The sequence below is a fragment of the Ceratotherium simum genome, chromosome 1 (genome assembly GCF_057802395.1).
Source record: "Ceratotherium simum simum isolate JZ-2026a chromosome 1, ASM5780239v1, whole genome shotgun sequence".
NCBI lineage: Eukaryota > Metazoa > Chordata > Mammalia > Perissodactyla > Rhinocerotidae > Ceratotherium > Ceratotherium simum.
Window position 1 is genome coordinate 23,185,248 of NC_141900.1, and position 27,997 is coordinate 23,213,244.

Sequence of the window (27,997 nt, forward strand, 5' to 3'; positions counted from 1 at the left end):
TATCATTATTTCTTGCTCTTAAGGAACTTAAAATTTATTGAGGGGAAGCAAAACATAAACACATGAAAAGTAAAAAGACAATAATAGATAGTAAAAATAGACATAATAGAAGGGAAGTCATGGATCAGTAAGCAAGGGGTTTACACACAAGAATTCCATACAAGAATTAGAGAAAACACTTGAGGGAGAAGGGTGAGGGGTTAGGCAGAGTCTTCTTAAGAGATTAAGAGATCTTTGAGCTACTTGTGAGAGACGTTTCCTGTTTGGGCAGTAGTCTCTATCTCATAGGGTTACTGTGAAAATTAAATACAATGTAAGATTCTTAGCATAGTACTTGGGAGAAAATTTGATAGAAGTTATTATTGGATAAGATGAGGCACTCCAAGTGGTAGCAGGCAAAACATGGGTCCTGGGACAACAAAGCAAAAGTTGTCTTCAGGGGTAACTAACCTAGTTTTGATGGAATGGAACTTGGAGGAGCTGATGGTAAAAGGTGGTTGTGTCTACATTACCTGGGTCTTGGAAGTAAGAGAGGTGTGTTTGAACTGTGCCCTGCAGATATTTGTATCAGGGATGTTATAATCAGCAATCGTTTGAGGAAGATTGGATTGCACATGGAAAGTGGCGCCTTTCTTGATGCACTTTGCATCATTAGCAGCTGCACTCCACTCCTACCCTAGCCCCAGCCACCTCATGAAGCAGAAAGTCAGTCACACCAATAGATGTGGAAAGATTGATTTGATTTAAAACATATGTACACCAGTGCAGACTATGACCACAATCCTATGTTTTTTGTAGATGCAGATTTTTCAAAAGATCATGAAGACATTTGCTTATTTTATGGTTTCCTGAATTATATCTAGAAGCCAGATATTTGGAGGGAAACTGGCTTTTTATATAGTGTCCCGCCCTCCCGCCTTTCTTCTGCTATAAAAGCTCACATTAACTGTGTGGGCAATGCTATCGTGTCTCCTGAGTGAGCTGCTATCAGCATAAATCTCAGAGCTAAAGCTCTGTGTCGTTGAAGGATCCACAGAGGAGATTCATTTAAGGATTGAGGGAACACAACATGTTACAAAGCTGGTTAAGAACTCTGAAAGGAAACCTACTTTTGCAAACTAATGAGAAAGAGAAGAATGACATTCACTTTCTAATTCCTTTGTTCGACTGCATGGGTAAGACTTAAGTAACTTTCCAGCAGTGCCTTTTGTGGATGGAGCATTGATAGGTCAAAGTTTACAATGATTTACTGAAGGTCAAGGTCCCAGCATCAGCACCAATGGCACTAATGATCTGTGTTTTTAAGGTGATCTGTGAACAAATTTTAACAAGGAGGTTTGAAGAAAATCCACTGCCACAACCCAAACAACAACATGTAAGGTGAGGCACTCATTGGTCGCTGATATTCGGAGGTTTCACTTTAGGGCAGGCCTTTGTAACCACAGGCCACTCAGAGGACTGTGCTGGGTTCCAGGCGTGCCGAGACCTTTTCCTCATTGCCTCCTGAGTAGGGGAGGGTGAGGTTCGGGGGTGGAGACCCCTGAGGAGGTTGCCTTTTGCCTCCAGCAGCCTCCTTCCTTTCTTTCAGTGTGTCATACAAGTGTGACTGTTTTACAATGTGCCGTGAAGTGAAAAGGGAGCAGAACACCGCCTTACATTTTTTTAAAAGGCGAGCTGCTTTAGTGTATTTAAGTGCTTGTTTCAGATCATTTCTTGGCAGATGTTGCGAAGGACAAAAGAATTGAAAGTGTTAGGAGCAACTTTCAAAAACATAATCAAACATGGAAGTTATAAGCTTTAAAATAGCTTAAGCCAACGAAAAATATGATCCAGGCCTCCAATCTACCCAAGGCTTTTCACACACAGACAAAACTAACCTACTACCTCATTTTCCATGCCGATTCATGGCATTATATAATTTAGAGCTGGAAGAGGCTGTAAAGACCGTCTTCACTTATATTTTAGACGAGGAAGGGGCAGAGAAAGACCCTTAACTTGCTCAAGGGACACAGTGGTTAGTGGATAAGCTGGAGTGAGCTCGGGCTTGTTGTCTGATACACTTTTCATTTGGTGTTAATCTCCTCGTATTAGGGCAAGACTATAGGAACCCTGGCTTTGGTTTTAATTTGTACCTCCCCTAGGTTCAAATGACTACTCACTGGCTGCATGGTTGGTGTGGTGAGTTTTGGTGGGAAAAATCCTAACCTGCTTCACTGCTTGTTCAGTTTTATTTCATCCTTTTCAGGGAACTACGCTTAAAAATGTCATAAAACATCTGTTAGCTAAGCTTTTGAATCCCTAGGATAACTGTTAAACTCCAGAGCCTATGGACATCATCAAGGACTGTGAGCAAGTCGCCAGGGTGTTTTACCAAAGATGACTAACTCCATCCTAGAACACAGAATTGCAGTGGGCCTTAGGGAGAGTCAGCGATGACTAAGTCTGTACTCCAACTGGTGCCAGAGAAAGCACACATGTGGAAACCAAGATTTTCAGCACCAGTACAGAGCTGAAAGATTGTCAAGAAGCCAGGAGCATGCCGACCAGTGATGTGCTGCTTCATTTGTTTTCCCCTCTCTTTTGGCTCTTCCATAGGCCAAGAGTGGCTTGAAGAGTGTGCAGAGGCTTCTGAAGTACAAGGTAAGGCCAACGGTGAATGGCCAAGGGGGTGTGGGGGAAGGGGCTCCCGGCCCACTGACTCTCTTCCTAGGGTGGGGACTCTGGCCTGCTGAGGGGGTTCCCTGAGGGCCCCAGTCCTCACCAGCTGCCCAGATTGCCTGCAGCGGCGTCTGCCTGTCACCTGGCACTTTGGACAGGTAAGAGCCCCCTCACTCAACACACACATCTGGAATCATCACCAAATCCTCCTCCCATCCTCAGTCTCCATCCGGTCATCTTGCTTCTCTCCTCACTTACCCCAATATTTGGTGCCTGCTTCACACTCACCCTGCTCCAGAAAGGCCCAGCCCCTGATTCTGTAGCTCCTGAGGCCACACCCCCACCCCCACAGAAAACTGAGTCAACACTGTTTGGACAATACTAATGAAGGAAAGAAGGGGTGACGTGATGGTTCCCCTACTGTTGACTGCTTACATTGCTGCTATGGCTGCTGTCCTGATTATGTTCTACCTCAGCTTGCTAAGGGCCTGCATCTAAGTTTGTAAATTCCCACAATAGGCTGTCAGCCTCCACCACTGATGTTCAATCTGCCCATGTACATCTACCCCATAAATTCCAACATAGCCTGTCTCACAAATTATAGAAAAGCAGGAGACTAAAGGTCATTTTTATTTCATCATTTGTGCCAAAGCCCTTCTTGGGAACCTCTGGTGCAAAAGCAGGTTTAGGGGTAGTGAGCAGGAAGGACAGGTTACAGCTCTGCAATAAAACCTGGAATTCAGGACTCAGACTTTGAGTTGGGGTGGCCCAAAGACCAACCTGGCAACCCCACTGCACATGGCCATGGGGCCATTGCTATAGAGCAAGCATCTGATCCACCCTGAGGCAGAAGGCTACCTGAGTCTTCTTTATCCTGTGTATACAGACACAGTTAGCCAATGGCAGCAAATGCCTTGAACTTCACAAAAATACCAAAGTTTCCAGTTTGGGAGAAGCTTCTGACATTATGTCCGACTTTCTGTGTTTATCAATAAAATGGCAATGAACATCTTTGTATATAAATCTTTGTTTGAATCTTTTAAAGACTTTTAAATGCAATTGCCTATTACAGTTCACTCTTAACCGAGGCTCTGGTCTGGAAACCACTTTGTTTTCCCTTGGGTCCAATTTTACAGTCTGAAAAAAATACTTAATATTTTGGATAATGGGACAAAAATGCTCAGGAAGCTTGCTTATTTTCACTTTAAATCAAGAAGGATATTCCTGCACTCAGATAGAAGGCTTCTAAGTTCTGTTTCCTCCCAAGCAATAGTTGGCCTCCTGGGTCACCGGCTTTGGAAGGAAGCAGTATGCTCCTTAGTTACATTAATTGATGTAAAAATTTGTTTTCTTTGTTTTTGGGGAAATAATATTTTGAAAAAAAAAAGTGAGGCTTTGGTAAAGAGCCCTACTGAATGCCAGGCAATAATAAGCCAGAAACTTCCAAGTTTTCAATTGGTTAAACCTCTGGCATTCTTGGCAAAGTTGTTGCCTGGGCTGAGGAAGCTGTGGAAGGTAATTCTTTATCTGTAGGGTGGAAAGGTTTACATGTGGGGTCTCCATCTCTCCTCTTTTCTCTGATATATGCAATAGAGACATAATGTTTGCAGTGAGGTTCTAAAAGACAGCCTTGAGTCTGAATTTTGGTGTTTTCCATGACCTTTCTAGGTTATTGGCTAGTGAATTCTGGAGAGACTTCCAGCCTGAAGCCTCAGCAAAGGCACACTCAGCTGGACTGGTGTGGTGGCTACTGCTCTAACTGCCCCCACCACTGACCCAGGCTGCAGGGGGTGGGTGGTGGGGAAGATGGGGCTCCCAGAAGGTCAGCACATGGGAAGCGGGTGCTGGGCCTCAGAGATGCTCATTTGCCCCCCATTAGCTGCTCTGGGAGAGTGGGGGGCTCAGACTAATGGGTGACTGAACTGACAGCCAGTGTGAACTCTGCACTATCTGAGAAGAGTGAGCTGATAGAATGGAAAGATCATTCCTAGTAGAGATGGTAGTCTACGTAGCAACAATGACAAATTTAATGCTTACTCTGAGCTAGTGCTGTTCTAATTCATTTAATTCTCATAACAACCCCACGATATAGGTATTAAAAGTATCTTCTCTTTACAGCCAAGGAAACTGAGGCCCAAAGAGGTCACAACTCCTCAAGGTCACACAGCTAGTAAACGATGGAGCCAGGTTTCAAATCCAGGCAGTATGATTGTAGTATCCGGACTGTTAACCACACCACTCCCTCATCTAAAGGTGACGGTGCCCCTACCAAAGGCATAACAGCACTCTGTCTGCCAACGAAAAGGCCTGAGCAGTCAAGAGAAAACCACGAATGTGTTCAAGATCCTTGGGCTCGGGTAAGGCATGAAGAGAAAAATGACACAAGCCCTGGGAATGGCTGTGACTCTGGAGGACCTGAGAGTATCTCCCCGTCTCACAGAGCCCAAGAACCCTTGATACTCTGATGACGGAGATGTGGCACAAGATGGCTCTTAACCACTCATGAGGCACTTAGCATTTCTCTTCAGAATTAGAGCTCATAATTATTACAGAAGTTAAGCACGAAACAGCATCAAGTCCAGGAACCTTTTAGGTGTATGTTGCAAATTATATACTATAAATGCTACAGGCCGTCGCTGTACTAGCTGCTCTTTCCACAGAACATGGGGGCAACCTGTGTTCCAAACTCCTAAAACTGAAAAGAAATGAATACATGAAAAAAGAAACCAGGAACCATCATGAACTCTAGAATATACTTCCACTCTCTAGGGTGATGTAAAATATAGTAGTCCCTTTTATCCTCGGGGGATACGTTTTAAGACCTCAGTGGATGCCTGAAACCACGGATAGTATGAACCCCACATACACCATGTTTTTTCCTCTAAGCACTTATCAAGCACTGTGGCTGTAATGTTTGCAGTTTGAGGTGTGACAGCAAAACTAGCACGAATTTTTTTCCTTCTTCACAATTTCATGGATGGAAGATTCGTTCTTACCGTAGATCTTAGCAACCTCAGCATATGATTTTTTTTCTTTCCTTATTAAGTTGAGAACTTTCACCTTTTCACCTAAAGAAAGTACTTTATGGCTTCTATTTCAGTTTTCTAAAATGCCAGCATCACTACTCTTGTGCTTTGGGGCCATTATTAAGTAAAATAAGGGTTACTTGAACACAAGCTCTGCGATACCTCGACAATTGATCTGATAACTGAGACGGTTACTAAGAGACTAGAGGGTGGGCAGGTAGCACATACGGGTGTGGATACGCTGAACAAACGGATGATTCATGTTTTGGGCAGGTCAGTAAGAGATTTCATCATGCTACTCAGAATGGTGCACAATTTAAAACTTACAAATTGTTTATTTCTGGAATTTTCCATTTAATATTTTTGGACCATGGTTGGCCACAGGTAACTGAAACCGTGGAAAGGAAACCACGGATAAGAGGGGACCAATGTAATACCATTTGGAAAATGGTAAAATTATTCTTTTGAGGTCAGTCTAATGTCTCTTGGTAGGAAGAAAGATTCACATGTTAATTGTCAGCATTTGCACCTGTTTTTTTCCAAATATACCTATATATGGATTTTATTTGTAATAAGCATTTGTGGTTTCCTTATGTAGGAAGTGCATGTGTGTACACACATACACCTTTTCCTATACATTTAGCAATAATGCTGTCACACTTTAAATAAAGCTGGGACCTTAAATACATGCTCAACACTTTCATTGTGGTAGTACACTTTTTATTTTTATTTCAGTCCTTTTAGTATCCTGCCCCAATAAACAATCTGAATGACTAGAATAGCTACAAAAACTGTCTTTGAATATTCTCTCCAAGTGTAAATTATTGGAAGGCTGTTTATATAATTCATGAAAATCTTTAGTCTTGCGTCCCTTAATCTTGGTGAATCCATCGTACTGACAGAATCCTGCTTTTACTTTATGCTTAAAGATTGGATTTATTTCTTCAGCTTATCATGAAGAAAAACTGTACTTTCAGATGTACGTAATTTAGCTTCTGCACATATTCACCAAGGTTTAAAGCTTCTGTAGTTTTCATTCTTGAATTTGTCAAAGCTAAATAGGGCAATTCTCTCCATTGAGTTCTGGTGGTGTTTTGATAACATTAACTTTATCATAAACAGTTCTTATTCATTCTCAATCATTTGATTTCTTGAGTAATGTTTGATACCTCCCATGTGCTGGAAACAACCATAATTTATAAGAATTTTAGGACCACAACATGAGTCAATTATTTTTTCTCTTAATGCTCTCTATTGTGGTGTTTCTATCCACAACATTTTGGGCTAAACCGCTGCAATGTGAAAAAGAAAAAGTTGCCTCTTCTGTCCTACTGCTTGCTGGCTGCTGAGTGACTTCTGGAATAGTGTTGCCGAAAGCAAAACCGCCAAGGAAACTGAGACTACAAAGATGACCGATTGGAAGAGAAACATGACCTCTGACGTCACCTGTTCTACAGACTTATAGAACCTAAGATTTGGAGGAACTCCAGAAGCGGAAGTCATCCACTTCTCCCCGTACCCACCGCCACTACCCCAGGGGAAGGCACAGTATCTCTGGACCCACAGGGCTGTTTTAGTGGCCTCCTCTGTCTCGTGCTTCCATTCTTGCCCTTTTCCCTCTGATTTAATTTTCTATAAGCAGCTGGACTCACCTTTTAAAGATATTAGTTGGATTTCTGTCCACTGTTTAAAATGCTCCAGTGGTTCCCATGGACTTAGACTACAATCCAGACTTCTTCCCACCAGCGTATGAGGCCCTGCATGCCCAGGCTCCTGCCTAGTTGTAAGTCTGGGTCTCATGCTGCTCTCCCTTGCTCACTATTCCACAGCCACCCTGGGCTTCTGTGTATTTCCTGAATGCTGAGCTCCTTCCCACCTTAAGGCTTCTGCCTGGACTGCTTTCCCCCAGATCCTTTGAATGTCTGGTTTCATTCTATCAAACAGGAGTGCCCCACACATCAACACTCCCACATCACTCTGTTTTATTTTCTTCCCAGTTTAAAAAGAATGAAGAGCTTTTATGGGAGTTATGGGTTTGGGGGGGGCATTAGTTGTGGTCTTGCATTTTTCCTGAGCCAAAGGTCAACAGCATTTGGCTAATCAGTGTTAAGGAAGCCTTATTTATGTCCACACCCTGTGACTTTCAGGCTCTGCAGTATGTCTACAACAGTCCTCTGATCTGCTTGTCCAGTATCCCTACCAACAGAACAAATAAAAACAAGACCTTTGACTCAAAGGCAGATGAAGCGGTCACTTACTTATAGTGGATCCAGACTCAGGCCTGTTCAGGGAGCTGATGATGACAAAGCCAAAGCCTTCATTCTCTTTGCGGTGAATGACCACATCGCTGGTCTGCAGGCTGTGGGAGGCAAAGCCTTCGGGGGGAGAGGCGTTGCTACCGGGGGCAGCGTGGTTGCTGTTGGTGTAGGTTGCGTAGTCACTGCGTGGAGAGCTGTGGTGGGTTGATACGGAGCCTGGACTTCTCCCGTTTTCTGGGCAGGGCTCCCCTGGAATACACATAGTACACAGGCACTCGGTTATTTAACAAGGGTCTTGTTGAGTGCCTCCTGTGTACTGGGCACTATTCTAGACCCTGACATTGTTACAAGACTGGTTGACTGGCGTCCATTCCTCCCAGACGTGCAGAGCATTTGAAGGCCTACATACCTGGCTATGGAGCCCCCCACACCTTGACTCCATTCTACACTTCACAGCAAACACAAGTAAAACCTCTCATTAATTCCCTCTGTGCTACTACTTGTTTGTATCTTCCTCTCGTTTAGACTGTAAACCCCAGGACATTGCTTAGTCTTAGAAATCAAGCTTCTTAGTTGCATAACAATAATTGATCGAGGAAAATCAAGAAACAAGTGGACAGAATCTTAAACTGTACTGTGATTGGAATTCCTTAAAGAACTTGTAAAAGGTATGCATCTTCAAGGTCCACCCATGGGAAGTTATTTCAGTAGATATAGAGAAAATTGGGCACAGGAATCTGGATGAGGTTTCAGGTCATACTTTGAGAAACGCTGCTGTAGAGGTATTGTAAGTGGGGCTAACAGACAAGGGATGTCCATGTAAAGTGACCTATCATGATTTTACTAAAGAGCTACGGTTTTATTTAATTTTGTAATATTCTGTTATCCTATCCCATCTGTCAATTCACTTCGTGTAGGTGGGACACATACTTCTTAAAGTAGTCTGCTCACTCTGGGATTCAATCTAACAGTGACATCAGGCTAAGGAATGATGAATTTTGAATCTCTAAGGGAGGTGTTGGGGCCTTGCTCATTTACATACCATATTATTACAAATACACTCTATTATCAACCAGACAACCAAACTAATACTTCCATGAGAAAGCAAGCATATTTACAGGGAGAAATGATAGAAAGTTGGCAGCCAAGAGAAGCTAGGTTTTAAAATAAAAATTGATCTGTCATCCAGAAAGAATTTTGTCATTTTAATTTAACACCTAGGTTTTGGTATTCTTATTCAAAGAACTGAAGTGGGCACCTAGAATACTGTAATTAGAAATAGCACTGTTTCATCCCCATCTTACAATTTCATTAGTGTACTCAAAATATGTTTATGGAACAGAGGAACAATAAGATGGAAAGTAATCACAATTAATGATTCCTTTTTGAGTCTCTAGATATGGCCTCCTATTTAGAACTCTGGAAGGTGTCTTGTGTGGCAAGTTAGAAATAATTAGCAAACGTTCCAATGAAGTCTCTTAACTTTATAAGCTGCAATTCCATTCTGCAATGAAAAATCATTTCATTTCAAAAATCATTTCATGTCAAAGATTAGGAAGAAAGAACACAGACTACAAGAGATGTTTTGTTATACTGATACCTAGAGAAAAAGGAGCTGCATTTATTCATTTACCCAGATTTAAAAACGGCCTTAGAAAAATGTATTCATTTCTTGTTTGTAATTACAGAATGAATAAGACCCAGGCTGCTGCTTATTATCATTTGAGAAATTTGAATTTTTCTTTAAGATTTAATTAATCAAGTTTTACCAAAACAAAACAAACGGATGCTTTTCACCTGTAAGAAATGTACTCAGTCATAAAAGAATAACATGTCAATGTCAAAGTCTTTCCTTCTTTTCAAACAGAACTTAAAACTGCCTGTAAAATGCGCCCTCCCTGCTGGAGAACATCATCCACCGACACGCGTTCATTGTCTTGGTGACGCAAGTGTCCTTCATCAGTCCTTGTGCAAGTCGGAAATAAAGTGATTAGAGATAGTCAGGAAGAAGAAAAACAAACAATTATGCCGCAACATTAAATTGAAAATCTCCCTGAGTTATTGGACCAAATCAGTAACTAAATGTCATAGGCAGTGAGAAGAGAGATCTCATTTTCTGGCTGTCATATTTTAGGGGGTTGAGAGCTGAGGTTGTCAGTAAAGCGGCAACAAAGAAAAATGATCTGTCTTTCCAGTAAATGGCTGGGAGTGGCTATGCCCCAGGTTCTAGAGGGAGAAAGAAAATCATCAACTAAGTCAGCGTGAATGGTCACTGGGCGAGAGAGTCAAATACACGAACAGATACTTTTCTACTGCGTTTGGACTTCTCTTTCAACCTCTAGGACAAAGTTCTTCATCTTTAACAACACGAGCACATTTCAAATCAGGGAGTTAGGAAGACTTCCAGTGATTGACTCTGAGGGATAGAATTGACTCCACATCATTTTTCTACTCAGCTGACTCTAGATCCAAAAGAGACTACTCTCCACAACCCTTCCTCATGCAGGGCATGAACAGTGTTGTTTTAGAATAATATGGTAAAACGTCATAAAGTGACTAAATACCATGTGTAATTTTTTTTTTTATTTTTAAATTCACTAACTTCCAGTATCCCTGACTCACCCTTCTGGTGCACATGCAAATGGATGTACAGAATTCATACATCTATTCAAGCCAAATAATTAATTTTTAGGTTAAGATACTGGAAATCATCACTGTGCTGACTGGGAGAGGGTCCCCATTTGGGAAGGCAGGAGTCGTCAATAATGCCCTCTAGGCGAGATGGTTTTGCCTGGAACAGTCAACTACTGGCCAGGGGCTGCTCCTGGCCTGCAGACCCATTTATTATTCCTGCACAGTACTGACCTGTACTTTGTTTAATAATTGTTAAAATTAATTGCCAATGTTTTTAAATAGGGAGATTTTATAGAAATGTGGATTTCTAGTTTCTCTTGAAATATTTGGTAATAATCAGCTAGAGCTGGGCAATGGCTGCTCCCTTGACTGGGTATGCAGTTTGCAAGTCACCATAGTCCCAACCTCTCCCCAGTGTCTCTTGCAAATTCCCGAGGTACTCATTTCCTCATAGAGTGAGAAGTATGAAAAAGCACTTGTTCAACCAGAGCCCCCGTTTCCCTCTGGATCATACACTGGGTACCAGGACTCTAGAATTCTGTAACAAAACAGATCTTGCCTGCTTTCAGAGTGTGCCAGGGCCTCCTCTCAGGACTGTCCCCCAGAAGGATGACAGCACTGCAGAGTGCGTGGCTTGTTTGAAGCATGGCTGAGACACTGGGGGATGCATGTGGACGGGGCCTGGACATGCGTGTGCACTGCACGTGCCTGATGGAGCGGGGGCAGCCCAAGGCTGTGGCCCGGCTGGTGTTAGGGGCGGTCTGCCTGCAGGCATGTGAGTTTGTGCACTCCTGGTTTATACTCCTCAAGGCACATGACTTATTTAAATAGGTGACATGCTTGTAGACAAAGAATAAGGGAATTCATTTAGAATTGACAAAAACTGTAGTAACCAGGACAGAGAATCTTCTGGCACCTTACCCACTGGTTAAACTGTTTACCCAGCTGCCAGGAAGACCTTCCCTTTCTCAGCATTAGGTGGAGAATCCCTTTCCCTTAGGTGTTAGAGAAGAGATGCTGATAGCTTTAAGATGAACCTGAACGTGTTTGGATTAATTCATAAAACTTTCTTTCACATCAATTCTAGATCCACGCTTCAGGAAATTCCTCAGAGACACCCTTCTCTCAGACAAATAGTGTGTATTCAAAATAATGTGTCATTAGGTTGAACGTCTCAAAGCTGAGCTACTAAACATATAAATATTTATACTTTCAGTGTAATAATTAAAGCCACTCTTCTACTATCCTTGGGAAATAAACCCTAAATTTCGGAGCTGGATGAGACATCTTTCAAAACTAGTTTAAGGTGCAAGATTTGTGCTAAAATTATCTGGTAAATAAGACTGGATGCATTACTGGATGTTTTCTTCCTTTACTCCACAATTGCTCATTTTTGAGGATCTAGTTTGCCATTGCCTAACTGAAAATTTTGCCTTTCTATCTTTAGTGGGTAAACTTTTTTATATTTTAATATTTGGAGCAGGTGTTTGTGTTATTCTAATTTTTGCCAAATGTAACTAATCACTCTGTATCTCTCACAGTGCATGTGCTTTTCTCTTGAGCATCAACTAGGAAGCCAGTGCCCAGTGTCTTCCGAGGTGAGGCAGGACATCTGTACAAGCTGAGGCAAGCATAAGGCTGAAGGGTATAACCTCTCTGACCTGCCTTCTTCCCAGCTCTTTCTCCATAATATCGCTCCTTTGTGCAAGAAGGTGGCAACACTATCCCCCTTCTCGCTCAGCTGTCTCTTCACAAGCTGACTGTTTACTTCCCCTCAGCTCTGAACCATCACATCAAAGGCCAGGCTTACACCTCCCACTGCCTTTGCTTAGGAAAGCATAATAGTAATGATAGCAACAACTGTTGGAAAGGCATCTCCACTGTCACATCCATTTGCAGCTGTCCCTCCTCACTGTTGGAGAAATGGCAGCTATGAAGAAAGGCTGTCTTCCTATGTCTTTTTTAAAAATCGGTTCTATCCTATTTCTAGGCATTTACTTTACTATCAAAGTATCCTTTGCTGAACTTAATCACTTTCAATACTGATGAAGCTTTCAAGGAAGAGTGGGCTGAATTAACTTGGAAGCTCTCCTAGTGTGAATGAGCAGTCTGCAGCAGAACATTTTCAAAAATTAAATGCACTTGAAACGCACTTGGAAGCCCAACTGAGTAAAAGTTGGTAAGAACTGCAGCAAAAAGCGTCTTCACGGAAGTCACACGATCCACAAATTGCAAGAATACATTTTTGCAGCATTTGGCACACACTCCAATAGCTTAGGTTGATTAGAACAAAATTTAATTTGCAATAATTAGCCGGTGGCAAGGGGAGCATGAAATTATGTCAGTGCATTGCTTTTGCACTTTGCAATGTATTTCTTTGTAAATTAGGTATCTTTTTAATTTATCTTTGGGTTACAGAACATACAGCACAACAAACTTTTTATTAAAAATCACTCTGTAGGGAGAGAACCAGTTAAACGTTAACCGAGCAAACACTGTCTTCCTCCTGGCATCTCGACCAAGGATAAGGCATCATTCAAGGTGTTTTACTTCTTTGGGTCAAGTGGTATGCTGTGAATTTCTGAAGACGAATGACACCTCTTAGCAAAGCCTCCATATGATACAAGATATATAGCAGTCTCAACTGGTGAGGGCTGACGGTTCTTCTGACTTGCCCTTTTAAATGATTGCCCTTGCTCAGCCTCTAGTTTCTAGAAGACTCAAATAAAAAAGGAGTTTCTGTTTGACTAACAAACCTTAACCTCTGTAGTCATTCACAGCATGTGATCAGCTAGTGTCCCTGTTTTTGATCCAAATGCGTTATAACAGTAGCACATATCTTAGGGAGCAACATTTGCTAAAGGTTGGTCTAACACTTTGAATTCACTGGGGGTGGGGATGGTGGTAGAATGGGGAAAGGGACTGAAAGTGGCATAAAAAATAAGCATCATCGACTCGCTGAAGACTTCTGGGCAAGCAACTGAACCTCTGGGCCTCAGTTTCCTCATCTGTAACCTGACGAAGCTCCAGTCGTTAAGGCCCCTCCCAACTCTAGCACTGATCATTCTGTAGGAGGAGCAATCAGGGGCTGAGCAGAGAGGCCAGCAGGCTGCTGGGGCAGAAGGTGACAACACAACATTGCTGCTCCTGTGATTCACGGAGCAAAGAGCAGGCAGTCTGGGACTATATTCTCAATGTTATTGAGGGCTCAGATTATAAAAAACAGTGTGATGCTTGTAATAGACATATTCCTTAGAGATATAAATCTTTTTTGGGGGGTTGAGACGGTGAAGAGAGACAAATTGAATCATATTATGACTATGAGGGATGACTTTTAAAAGCAGGTCTTTGGTGGATTCTTTTAGGAAGCTGGGAAAATGGTTGTAAAGGGAATAATTACTTCTAATTTATGTGTTTCATAAGTCGGGAGTTATATGAATTGTGTTTTCTCAGAGTGACGTGCAGCTGTATTTTTCTAAATCAGGGTAATAGTTTTATTGTTACCTTCTATCAGGGTCTACAATGAAAGCTAATTTTCCATCCTAGTTGCCGTATTATGGGATCAAAATGCTGTGGTTCTTGGTTTGTAAACACAATGAGGAACATTTTCAAAAGCCATGTTTTTCACTACTATAATGTTCTTCTTATAACCAGCATCTACCAAAGAGCATACATATCTTAAATTAGCCCCAGGCTTTGCTAGAAATTTTTAATGACTACATTGAAAATGTAGGCTCAAAGGCTGCTTGGATTTGTACCAGTGGGGTGAAAATCTGCACTTTCAAAATCATAGCTACATTTGGAATATCTGGGTTGGTTTTTTACCTCGTATAATATAGAAAACGATTTAAAATTTTGTTTCAAGTGTCTTTACTATGTCTCACAAAAGCATCTCACCACCTAACCTCCAAATCTTGCAGCTGCTCTAGTGACATACCTCCACATAGCACCTTTCTTCTCACAGTGAGGTTGACCTGCCCGTTCCGGGCTGCATGGTGCATAAGGTCGATGACATAGCGGTGGGTCTTGCCAGCCACTGGAATCCCGTCGACATAGACGAGCTCGTCTCCTGGGTGTAGGCGGCCATCTCTGTCAGCTGAGCCCATGGCAATGACGGCTCCAATCAAAATCTAGAGAAGCAGTGAGAAGAAAAGGATATTTATGTCTCAAACCTTTTTTCTTTATATATATGTGTGTAACTCAGTGGAAGACTTCATTCCCACGTTCTATCCCTCGCCTCAAACCTGAAAATGTACTTGAAAAATGAAAAATGAGAGGCTGAAGGGATGCCCTTCCAACTCTTCCAGGTTGCTAACTCTTTCTAGAGAAATAAATGTTTTGAACTTGCTGCTGATGGCCACGAAGTTTGGGGGACACTTGCTACTGGCTTGTAAGTTATCACTCCTTAGGAAAATTCTGACCCTAAATAATCTGATGCTCTTGGCCACCACGCACGGGCTCTGAATTGGAACAAGTTGGGGATTGAACCCTGGCTCCACTTCTTATTTCTGTGGCCTTGGGCAAGGCTTCTTAACCTCTGTGAGCCTCAGTTTCTTCACTTGTAAAATGGGGAAATAAAATAACAGGACCTACTTTATGGAGTTGTTGGGAGAATTGAATGAAATAATGCATGCGAAGCATTTAACCTCGCTCATGGCTCATACTGAGTGCTCAAAAATGTCAGCTGAAACTTGCTGCTGTACAGTATTAAACTCTGATCCAGGTTCAAAGTTTGTTTATTTGCTTTGCTTTGAAAAGCTGGAGGTAAGGAGAAAGCAAAACAAAACAAAGCAAAACTCAGATTTGGCTTTTCTGGCGAGTTGACTTAAAAAAAAATCTCAGTCAAACGTCCATATTTTCGTTCCATTCCTTTGAATGCTTCCTAAGAGCCCAGTCCTTGCACAAAGGACGCTCCCAGTTCTGCCTGTCCCCTGAAATGCTGCTGCTGTTTAGGTGGCTGCCACACCACAAAATGAAGAGGTACATATGTGGGAAATGTGCGTGTTATTATAATTCCCTGAACCAGGGACTGTCATGAAAGGCATAACATAAAGTTCCCACTTCCCATTGGAAAAACTCAATTTAGTGTCCAGTAGCAAGGCTTTTTTTCTTTCTCAGAGGAAAGACAATAGTACTAAATATTTTAGTTTTGCTATTTAACCTACAAACAATTTTTCCAACTCATGGTCAATAGACACCCTTTGTCTGTTGCCAAGTGGCTTAGCCGCACAGCATCTGAAGGCAGTGGTTACCATTAGCGTAATAATATTACAGAGGCTACATGCTAGATTTTATTTTAAGTCTTTGTAAAATGATCCCTTGCTCACAGATTGATTTCTTTCAGGCACAACAATTTCTTTCCAACTCCAGATATGTGGATTCCAGCTAATTTGCAGAGTTGCTCCATCGTGACCTGGAGGCTTGCATGTCTTCAAGGTTTGGTAGCAGAATGATTGCTTCTTTCTTGGTCACACTGCTCAGTGTGGCCTGTCAACATGGCGCCCAGATCTGAATGCCCAGGACTTCTCAGGTATATGTAAAATTATAGTCTGAAGAGTTTTCTTTTTTTCTGAGACTTCATAGCCTTGGTCCCCTGCATAGCTCTCTTTATTCATAGGAATGAAAATTCCCTATCACTCCAGCTCCTTTTCCCCTATGCCTGGGGGGGTGGGGTTGGGTGGGGAGTAGATTTGCTTCTATGCTGAATATCAGTGCTCTGAGGAGTGATTCCTCATTGCCGTCACAGGAAAGGCCTCACATCTCCTGCCTTAGGTTGGCTGTACAGTGCAGTTCCTCCCTGCAATCCGCACCCATTGCTATAGTCCAGGAGTCAGTGTGCTTCTGACATTCTCCATTTTCCCTTATTGTCATGCCAACCTGAATTTATGACTTTCTTTCTAAAGATGTTCCAATCTATTCTTCAAAAAACTCAACCCACTAAGGGGTGCTTGAAAGATTTGGTAAGCGCTTTGTGCAAAAGCCAGTTAAAATGTTTATCTCTCCACTGCCCCATGAAAAGCTGCGTGTAGCTGGGTTAGCCCAAAGAACATGCTTCAACCTTTAGATTTCCTGTATGCTTCAGTGGGAGAGTTTATAGCTAGCTAAAGAGAAAAAATGGCTGGTGAACCTCTTGGCCGGTTAATCATCAAATTTAAGCTATAGTTCTGATTCTAATGGATGAAAGTGAACCAAAAAGTAGGTTATAACTGACAGAGCCACAGCTGCAATTGGGCCCTCTACAAAAATAGGACAAACAAAATTCCACATTGGAAAATTCCTGTTCCTCTCTTCCTATAGGAAAACAGTAAAGATATATAGATACTCTTGAAGTTATTGTCTGTGCTACTAGTTTAGTATCATCCATTAAGGAAAATCCCAGTAAAACATCTGATTTCTGCTGTATTACTGTGATACGAGGTACTCTCCTCACAAATTCATTTATCCAGCAAAAGTTCATTGAGCCCAGGGACACTTCTAGGTGCTAGGAATTCATCAGTGAACAATAAACAAAAATCCCTGCCCTATAGAGCTTCCATTCTAGTGGTCAGACAATAATAAATATGTAAATTGTGCTGTATGCTAGGGATGTTCTATGGAAAAAATAGAGCAAAGTGGGGTAGTGGGGGGTGTCAGTCATGTGGCCGAGGTGGTGTTAAGGTAGGTCAGGGCGGGCCTCACTGAGAAGCTGACATTTGAGCAAAGATTGAAGTTCACTGGACACATTTTTTTTTAAACCTGAAGCTTTAATCTTTAAACTTTAGTTCGTTCTATCAACTCACATATTATTTCTAAATAAACAGTATATTCAGTATAATAATTCAATATAATTTATTATATAATTATTATAAGTATATATATTTTTACATAATTACATTATATAACCCATCCTCTACCTTGTTTCAAAAAACAGGTTGCCATAGCTATTCAACAAACTTGAATTAAGCTGAGTGTGGTGACCTGGAGTAGGCATTGGAGCTGCCTGTCCATTAGCTATGTATATTACATCCTTTTGCTCCATCCTTCAGGAAGTGCTGCCTTTGCTGGGCAGATGCTGATCACACCTACTGTCACCGCGTGTGCTCTCATGCCGCTGTTATTCCTTAGCCTTTGGCCATTTTGCACCTTCATGTATTATATTTCACTGCTGACACAGAGCTAGCTCTATGTGTCTCTCTATTCAGGAAAAAAATCCACAATTTTTTTTCTTTAATTTGAATATGCTTTGTACACTCGACACATTCTATTAGTTTATTTCCTGTCTGCCACCATAACCGTAGGGACTAGATAATCTACGATTTCTTCTTGCACCGTAACTCATATTGGCTTCTCATATATTGGAATGTATATATATTCTCATGTTCACTTAAGCTCTTGAGAACATGCTTCAGGATATATGATCCTTTAAGCCAGTAGTTCTCAAACTCTAGGGCGCACATGAATTACCCAGCGAGCTTGTTAAAACACAGAGTTGTGAACCTAACCCCGAGAGTCTGATTCTGCAGGCCTGGGGTGGAGCCTGAGATTCTGTGTGTTTAACAAGCTCCCAGGAGATGCTGGATGCTTCTGGTCTCTAGATCTATCACACTTTGAGTAGCAAGGTTCCCAGTATTCCCACTTGATCCAATGGCCACAGGGTCTGTGGTCTCTCTGGTCACATTCTAAGTCTGCTGAAAGACTCTCCCTCCGCTGCCTGGCCTGAGCTCCCTGCCGCATCACACTGGTCCCTTTCCAGTTCTGCTGAGGGCTCTCCCCTGAGTGCATGGTCTGGGCTCCCTGACCCATCAGACTACATTTTCCTATTGGTCTTGCTGACCCTTGGCTACAGTGGCCAGTGAGCCTTCCCAGCCAACACTGGCCTTGCTCCACTCATCACCTCCCTCTGACCTCATCGGATTCTTCAGTCTCTGCAGACCCCTCACCCCACTCATCAATTTTCTCATTGCTTTCGGAGTTCCTTATCCTTCCTCTATTGTGTTGGCCTGAAGGAAGAGCTTTGTGGCAAAACAGATCAAGAAAGACTGCCCTCCTATCCCATGAACAATTGACCTATGGCCTTATTTTTCCAATGGCCTCTCTAAAAAACAAAAGAATCAAAACAACTCCACAACTCCACTTTATCTTACAGGCTGTGAGAGCATGGAACAAAACAGAGTATTCGATATGAAATAACAGCAATTCACTTTCAAGTAGCTGATATCCAAGTCAGCCAGGGAGAAAAACTATCACAAAAAAGAAAACAAAAACATATAAGTAAGGAACAAACAGAACCAAAACCAACTTTGCAGCCCTTTTAACTCCTTTAATTCTTCCCTGCACTACCTAACGTTAGTCCAACCCCAGGAGATCTGATCTGCAATAACTACAGCCTGGGACAACTTGACAATGCGGCGAGCTAATTTCAGGCTCTTGCCTTCTGAAAGTCCTCCATGAGTTTGCACCAGACTCCTGTGCCAAGAAGTGTCTGTCACTACCTCTCTCTTACTTACAACAGTTTTTCTCCCCAACGGTCTTTCTCCACTGCATTGTTTTCAAATCTTTCCATCTTGATGCCTTCCCATGTCTTTTCAGCTCACAGCTGGAAATTCCATTTTAGTTCCTTTCTGGCAATTTTTCATTTCTTTCTATTTCTATTGTTATTTAACTGTGAAAAGTATTTCCTCTTGTAGGAAAAATGCCCATATGCTTTGTCTGAGCTGGAGGCCTGCTGTTCATTATTTGCCAAAAGCCGTGTTGTCGTGTTTAATGTGCACCCTGAGATGTCAATACCATTTCTTATAGATGGAACAGAAACCCGTTTTGGATGTAATTTATGAGACCTCCTGTGGTTGGGGACCAAGTCATCTCATGCTCTTCTCCCTTTGTAGCACATCAGCAATTAAATGAAGCTAGAGCATTTTGTCTGTATGTTATCTCTGGACTTACAGGAAGGAAAACAGAAAGGACAGGCTTATGGGAGATCTTTAGAGTAGATTCAAACTTTCTGACATGGTCTTCCTGAGGTGCAACATTCTGGTCTTCAAGATTCATTATTTGCTGGCTTTGCTTGCTTCCGGGAGATTTAGGCTTCTACTTTATGGCTTAAAGGTCAAAATTGTAACTTGCAGCATGAGTGTGTCTTACGTCATTCAAATGAAGGAAACAACCAGAATAAATCTAAATAAATACAATGAGGATAACCAGCAATCCATGTAATCTGAGAAGGCTTATCATAAATCCTTGATGCCTGCCCACTGGAGGGGAGAAAGGACTCAGGAATGCAAAGCCAATGTCCAGAAACGTTGGGAACCCAGGAACCTGTGTACCACTCAGGCAGAAAGCTGTCCTGAGGCTGGGTGGTGACCATGGCTGCATTCACACACTTGAGCTTCATTTTGAGCAACATGTGTTCCATTTGGGAAACAATTCTATTGCTTCTGTCCCAGGCAAAGTTCATCCAGACCTCTCCCTTCTTGAGCCATCTGAGACTATGCTCTCCCTGTGACTCTGTCATGCAACTCCTTCTGTCTCTGGGGGAGGGGGAAATCAGTGAAGATGATATTTCCTGAATGTGGGGCTAGTTTACCCCCAAAGCAGACAAAGCATGAGCCTAGGGGGAGTCCAACAAAGTAAGAACTTGATTGGACTGTACTGAAGTAAACATCATGGGAAGAAATGGAACTTTGTTGTTTTCACTTACACTTATTTTGCAGTTTAATCTTTTGTTTGTATTTATATGTAGAAAAGAAGAGACCTGATAATATTTTCGGTGCTTAGGGCCTATAAAAACCATGATCTGGCCTTGGTTGCAGATTCTTTTGGCGCAAAATATTCATCTTTCCCATTTCTTTCGATCTAATTCTCTGGGATGGGAGTCTCAGAGACAGTAGACAAGTAACACAGGCATGAAGGAGTTTTGGGAACTGTGGTCATGCTCGGCCTGAAAGGGCCCAGTGCTTAGCTCCAGCCAGTGGCTGTCATGGAGAAAGGCAAGCTTGATGTTGCTAGATGCATTTTTCAAGAGAAGATGGAAATCTGAACTTTTAAAAATGTGAAATTAGTTGGTGCACAGTGATTTTAAAACACTGAGGGAGCTAAACCAAGCATGTTGTAGGGCTGCCAGGACACCATCCCTGCTTCTAGGATTGGGCCATTTTAATTCTACAGAGCAGAGGCCTCAAAATATGTAAACTCCACATCATTATTTGTTCTCAGAAGCTCAGGTGACAGTTTTGTCTTGGTGAAGAATAGTTTATCCATTTAGCAAATATTTATTGTGCCAGGCTCTATGCTAGGCTTGGAAGACACAAGCACCATCAGAACATGGTTTTTGCCTTCAAGGAGCTCACAGATTGGTAAGAGAAAAAAAGGACAACAGTCAGTGCATTCTGGAACAAACAGGGACCTCATCTTTCTGATGGAGACCACTTAAGTTGGTAAGTTTGGGGCATTATGCTAATGTAAGTGCAATGGATTCTGTATGAATTTACCCTTAAATGCCCTACAAAAGTCTCAGCTTGTGCCCAGTATCCCACAAAATGCTATAAAGATCACCTTAAAGTGCTATTTTATTTTGGTATGGTTTTGTTTTGTTTCCTTCATTTGGTGTCTTTTAAGCATATAGCTGTGTAATAAAGAATTTGGCCTCAGCCTAAAGAGAGGTCTGGCCTTTCCTGAAAGGTAACCTCTAGACCCTTGGAAAAGGAGTGCCTTTGTTGTCCATGGTGAGCCCCTTGGACCATACCTGAGAGTTTATGCTAACGAAGAGACTCATGGCGGGCACTTGATAGTTTATGTTAATGAGATGATGCAGGGTGGAGCCAGCTACACCAACAGTCTTAGGATGGGGGCTGACCATGCCAGAATGACCAACCATGTGATTAGAGGGTTGGGCCTTTGAGCCACATGATATTAGCCTGACCTCTGGGAAGGAGAGGGGGCTGGATATTGAGCTTAACCACCAATGATTCCATCAATCATGCCCACAGAATGAAACCCCAATAAAAACTGTGGACATCAGAACTTGGATGAGCATCCCTGGTTGGCAATGGTCTGTGCATCAATGGGTAACACGTCCCTGAGGACAATGGAAGCTTCACATTTGGAACCCTTCCAGCCTTTGTCCCATGCGCCTCTTTTTTTGGCTGGTTCTAATTTGCACCCTTTTACTATAATAAAATTGCAATCATAAGTACAGCACTTTTTGAGTTCTACAAGTTGTTCTGGTGAATTATCGAACCCGAGGGAGGCCATGGGGACCCCGAATTTGCAGCTGGTGTCAGGAGTGTTGAGCAGGTTTGGCAGTTGGGAGGACTCAGACCTTAACCTGGAGTTTGGCTAACTCCCGGTAATGGCACACTTTTCATTTATGGGGCACTAAAGAAGAATAAAAAGGGAAAGACAAGGTCCCTGCTTAGAAGGAATTTAAAATCCCACTGATCAAACTAACTAGGCAGATGTATGAACATGTTAGATAACAATCCTGAAGGAAGCTAAGTCACATCAACACCCTGTAGAGGCCAGGAGGTTAAATGTTTACACGTGTGAAGTGACCTGATACTAATTTTGGTTCTCTCTCTATAAAATAAGATGAGTTATAGAGGGGAGTGAGGCTGGAGGGCTGACTAGATGACTGAGGATCCCTGGAAAACTCAGAATCGGGTGATAGAGAGAGGGGAACAACTCGGTGAAGGGGAGGAAAGTGCCACTGAGATTTCTTTCTTCTGCCCGTGACATGAGATCCTTAATTCAGTCTAAATACATTTAAGTTCGAAGTTACTTGAGCCCTATATTTTGCCTCAGCATCTTCTTTTCTCCCGAAGCATGAGTAGGGAAATCCAGACAGTCCTCCTCGGCAAACGCACTTTCATATCTTCTCTGGCTGCCGGGGAATTAGTGACATTCTGATTGACTGTTGCCAAATTTTATCCCCAGGAATTAGGAAATGAGTCTTTTCTTCCTGGAGTGCCCTCATCCTTGGAGTCCAAGCTCAGCCTCTTGGAGCTTTCTGTAGTAAGGGACCTCATCATTCATCTGGTCCTACTTCTGTAGCAGGACAGAGGAAGCTTCTCATTGACTCAGCTTGACCACCTCTCCTGGGAAGGAGCTCACCATCTACCAAGACAATCTACTTCACTTTGGGACAGTTTTAATTTTTACAGATGCCTTTCGTTTGTTAGATTAACTTTTTTCTCCTGAAGATTTCTGCCCATCAGTGGTTCTAGTTTTATTTTCTGGAACAATCTACCAACAAGAGGGATGATGATGATAAACATTTATTCAACATCTAAAGTGATCCAGGCACAATACCAAGAGCTTTACATATGTGATCTTCTTTAATTCTTAAAGCAACTCTGTGAGAGAGAACTATTGTTATCCTTATCTTGCAGAGGAGGAAACTGAGGCTTAGAGCTGAAGTCCCTTGCATGAGCTAGAAAGGGGTACAGGCACCCAAGCTGGGATGGGGTGTCATTTACTCAAGCCTTTCATGGACCTGACTTAGTCCCATTGGGTACCATTTAAGACATCTTTTACAATGAGTGTTTTATGGCTGACATTTTAATTCATGCTCATAAATCTAGCTTTGCTGCGTTTTCTGTATATTGATGAATATTGTTATCTTATACTTTCACTCTGATGTACAATAATAAAGATTTCTTCAGAGCCCTTCCCAAATTCCCAATATTGTGCCCATTGAAGTTGACTTTGTGAACATCTTCTCATGGTAATCCCTTAATTCAAATCTGGCTGAGATTCTGCAACATTGAGCTTGATTTTACTTCTGTTTATCCCTGTGTTTTCTCTCCCCTGTACTTTTGATTGAAAACATAGATAATTCTGCTGTTCCAAGTCACCTCTTCACATGTGTCTTCTGTCATGCTGTGTGTTTACCTGTGCACTGCTGCCCAGAGAGATCAGGGTCCATTGCAATTAAATAATTGAAATATTCAAGAGGAATCTAATTCATTCTAAGAAAGAGTAATGTCCCTCTCTTAATGTAATGTGCGTTGATTTATGACGATATATTGGCATGGAAACACTGGCACATTTTGAGAACTTAAACTGCAAGAACAAAACAAACCTCAAACTCTTTAATGTGAGTCCTGAAAGATTTCCTTTTAGATGTCATACCGAATGATATTTCCCCTGATGCGTACACACACAACATAGCACAAAGTGTGGAAATAAAGAGGATTCAACTTACAGGCTGCCCAGGCTCATCTCCCCCGAGGATTCTGAAGCCAAATCCAGACTCCATCCTGCGAAGGTGAACATCCAGCTCCTTATAATCTGGACCTGGCACAAAGGAGACCTCACTGAGTAATGAATCCTGCCTCTTCCCCACCCTCTTAGGAACTGAACACACCAATGATAAATTAATTTTGTGGATGTGATTAATGAGAGTGCTGTTAGAGTTGGTGGAGAGCATGGAGGATAAAAAAATATGGTAACAAAAAAGTAGGTATTCCAAAATTATATAGTCTCTGGATTAACAGTGACCAGCCAAGGGTATGGCTAGAGTATCACCAGAGGCAGAAAGAGCATACAAATTTTCTGAGTGAAAAAAAAAAATTGATGCCTCTATAATTATTTTCCTGACAGCATTCAGATTGGCCTCAAGAAGACTGGCTGTCACTTTGAGGATGTTTACTCTGCTTAGAACGATTGTTTCAGAAGCGTGGGCGAACAGATAGTCAGATCCTGGAACTACCTGGTAGAGTACTACCTAGTAATTTACTAATATCTGTTTATGACTGGATGCATCCAATTTAGTGTGTGTGTATGTGTGTGGGAGGGGATATAAACTCATGACTAACAGAAGTTGTCTATTTTAAAATTGTAAAAATTAGAAAATATAGAATTTAAACTTTTCTCTATTGGGGTTTGAGTGAAGTTGTTATTTTCAGACAAACTCCTTTGTTTTTTTATAACTCAGGAGAAGAAATTCGCCTGGGTCTAAGTGAACTCTTACCCTCAAACATTTTAAAATGTGGAAGCAACTAATAGATTCATGACTGACTTCACTGCATATTCAAAATAAACTAGAAGAGGGATATTTTTCTGCAGTTAGCTGAAAGAACAGAAATGTACTTAAGAATAAGCTGGGAAACTCTCCTGAATGTCATTTTTTTAAACCCTAGAATAAATAAACTAAAACTATAACGAATGTTTTGACTTTTTAAGGAGAATATGATTTACGCTTACCCTCTGCCCCTGGCCCTTTGAACCTTCCTCAGGGGAAAATGCCTCAATCACGACTGAGTTGTGCATACTTTCATGGCCACTGTTAGGATGTCGATGGATGATCAACTTTGAGGAAGACTTATTAATGCCACCTTTTGCTTAAGAAGTATTTAGTGGTCTCTGGGCCTTAACGGTTTAAAGGAGGTATTAGAACTGATAGAAGCAAGTATTAAGTTAAATTCTCCTTTTTTGCTTAAACTGGATGATTTTGGAAATTGGGATGGGATTTCAGACGGGAATACTCATGGGACAGGAATGTCTGAGCCACTTGGACATGTAGTAGCAGTCATAACTGAGAGACAGACCCAATGAATGATGGCCAGGAGAATGTTTTCCAGGCTCTACAGTACGTGGGGCTGCTGAAGTGATACAGTAAACAAAGCACAATGACACCGGGCTTGCCTTGGTGCCCTCCAACCTGGGCTGTGCATTCCCAGTGATATACAGAAGGCAAGTCATTCACTTCTGAAATGTAGGCATAAGCTGATTATGTGTCTAGTGCTCCCGGAAAAAAGCTGACTCAGGCACATATGTATGTATACTTATATGTATATACTGTGTGTGACTCCATGACCACTCCTGCCCTTTTGTGACTAGATGCGCATATAACCCAAGTCTTTACCATCCAATGACTAATATAAAATTCAAAGAAGACTAACCAACTGGATCTCCACATCCGTTAGTCATCGTTTATGAATTGTGCTATCATTCATATTTTAAAGATGAGAGAACTTAGAAGAATTCAATTCCTATTAAATATTTAGAGTTGGGTGGTAAAAGGAAGATGAAAACTTTGCCCTACCCTCTACAAGTCACAACTGACTTTTGAACTCAGTTCATTCTGGGGTCTACAGTATTATATATGAAATCACATATTGGTGTGTGTGCTAAGCCCTAGGGACTCTAGAGGCAGGTGGAGCAGCCCTACAAAAATTATAGCAGATACCTATACTTCTCCCAAGGGAGGCAGAAAGGCAAGGGGAGATGGGAAGATGACACATAATGCCAATCTAGAACTTGGTTATGATACGACTGCTCACAGCAATCTCTTCTCTAGGTTACTTGAAGCCTAGAGGACTCCAGACCATATATACATAAAAAACTACAAAGAGAGCATGATATATTTTTGACACAAAATGATAGAGCTAGCATACGTTTAACCAGAACTTTCCATCTACTCTTGTCAATATTCTCATTTTGCTTTGCTGGTGAGTACGGTAAGTGGGAAATTGTTCCTCCAATGGCTTCAGCACCAACCCATATTGCATGAGGAACTCTAAAAGGAGTTTACTCTGTGATTCCATTTAATTTGCTAAGTAAAACTTACCCCCACCCCCAAAATGCTGAAATTTTGACAATCTCAGTAATGGAATTCTGAGATGTGCCAAGGTACAAGGGGGTTGTCTTATCTCAGAGAATGCTGTGATTCCTGGGGAAACTGGAAAGTTTTTCCTTAAAGAATGACTCAGGACTTCTTTTTTTTTAGTAGGAAAATACAGATTTTAGCTAGTTAATTTTATTTAACTCTGAAGAACAGATGTGAGTGGGGCATGCATCTTCCCCCCCCATTCTTTGTGTGCATTTTGGTGACATTACCATCTCCTGACTATAGCTCTGACCACTCTGATTTCAAATATAGGGTGATATGTGCCAACCATGTCTCTTCACCCTCCATTCTTTCAGACAGAGAAGGCCAGCTTCATGGTACTTGAGCAAGTAGAGAGGCAAAGAGAGACTCATTAGAAAAGTATGCCAGCAGACGTGATTTATTTTTTATTTCTTTGTTAATTTTGAACACAGACTCAGAGGCTGCAGGGCATGGAAACTTTAGAGAAATAGTCAACTGGAAAAAAAGTTTAAATGATAGATTGTGCCTTAAGGCAGTAGCACTTTTTTTTTTTTTAAAGGGAAAATAAGAGCTTTTAGAAAGATAATTTTTCTTTGGTTTCTTTCCCCCCATTTGAGTCTGGCTTTAGAAAATAACTAAAATTATATGTAGAAAGCTAGGAGACATTACTCTTTTTCATTCTTGCTTTGTTAGCTTTCTTGAAAGATTCTGATGTTTCTGATACTTTCCTTTAGCTGCTCTTCTGGCCTAACGACATGTTTAAAATTACTGTATCATGCTTTATCTCTTTCCCTGTTAATGCAAGAACTTAAAGCAAAGAAATTCAAGGGCCAACTCTTCACCCCATTGTGACAGAATTTAACAATCACCATCCCTCCTTTCTGCTGGTTTGCAAACCGTGCACCTGGAAGGTTGTTAGAGGAAGGGGGCTGGTAGACACCTAGCGGGACCTGAGTCACTTTGGATGTCACTCAAGCAGGCTCCCATCAACATCCTTTTTTCTCTTCTGCTTTCTTATTTATTCTCTTTCTGGCTTTTTTAAACCTTATTTTTCCTCAGCCTTTTTTGCAGAACGGTCAGGGGTACTCTCAGGCATTGCTTGGTACAACTCAAGATGAGGCAGTGGTTGTGAAGAAATGGACTAAGGAGAGCCAGAACACTCTTTGGACATTGGTGTTCAATGGCCAGCCATCGCCAGTGTTGGTTCTTCCTTAGAAGTTTGGTCTTAGGATCCTCAGGCATTATGAAATAAAGCATCTTAAAATACTCATTCCAGACGGGACTTTACATGGCCACTGTGGCAAGCTACTGGAATAGAATTTACAGTCCCGATTTATCCTAAGCTCCCACTGATACTGAAAAAGTTAACACCTTTAGAAGTAGCAAATGATGGCCACATCCAGGTATCAGGACAACCTCTCTCATAATAAAGAAAAGCGGAATTTCAAAAGCTGATTCTTATTTTGCACTAAGACTCCAGGAAGGCTTCACATGCTGTATGTATCCTTGGTCTAGCTTTTGAAAGACATGGCTTTGTCACAGTTTTAGGGAAAAGGATGGGTGACTGAACACAACTGATTAATTTTATGAATGGATTCAGCTTCAAAAATGCAAAGAATGGCATTTTTATGGATGAATTTGGCACATGGGATGCTGCTGTAAACATGTCAATTAAATTTTGGTACTTGAATCCCCTTTCATGTTTTAATTAAAACATAAGTGCCATGGGCTTATTATCACAGTTTGGCACAGAGAATGAATTCATTCAATTTTTCTTGCTGGAAAGAGCATTAATTTTTTGGCTTTTCCTTGTAAAGAGATCTAGGAAAGACAATATGAGGAAGAAATCAGGA

The 27,997-nt window shown here is 41.7% G+C and overlaps 1 protein-coding gene across 1 annotated transcript in view; it reads right to left on the reverse strand.

Annotated features, from left to right (window-relative positions):
- The window catches only part of MAGI2 (membrane associated guanylate kinase, WW and PDZ domain containing 2), a 978,709-nt gene that overhangs the window by 127,114 nt on the left and 823,598 nt on the right, over positions 1–27,997 (reverse strand). The window contains exons 13-15 of the mRNA XM_087434019.1: positions 23,757–23,848; positions 14,514–14,706; positions 7,943–8,191 (exon numbers count right to left, since the gene is read on the reverse strand). Coding sequence (XP_087290145.1) covers positions 7,943–8,191; positions 14,514–14,706; positions 23,757–23,848 — 534 coding nt within the window. The remainder of the gene's footprint in view (positions 1–7,942; positions 8,192–14,513; positions 14,707–23,756; positions 23,849–27,997) is intronic.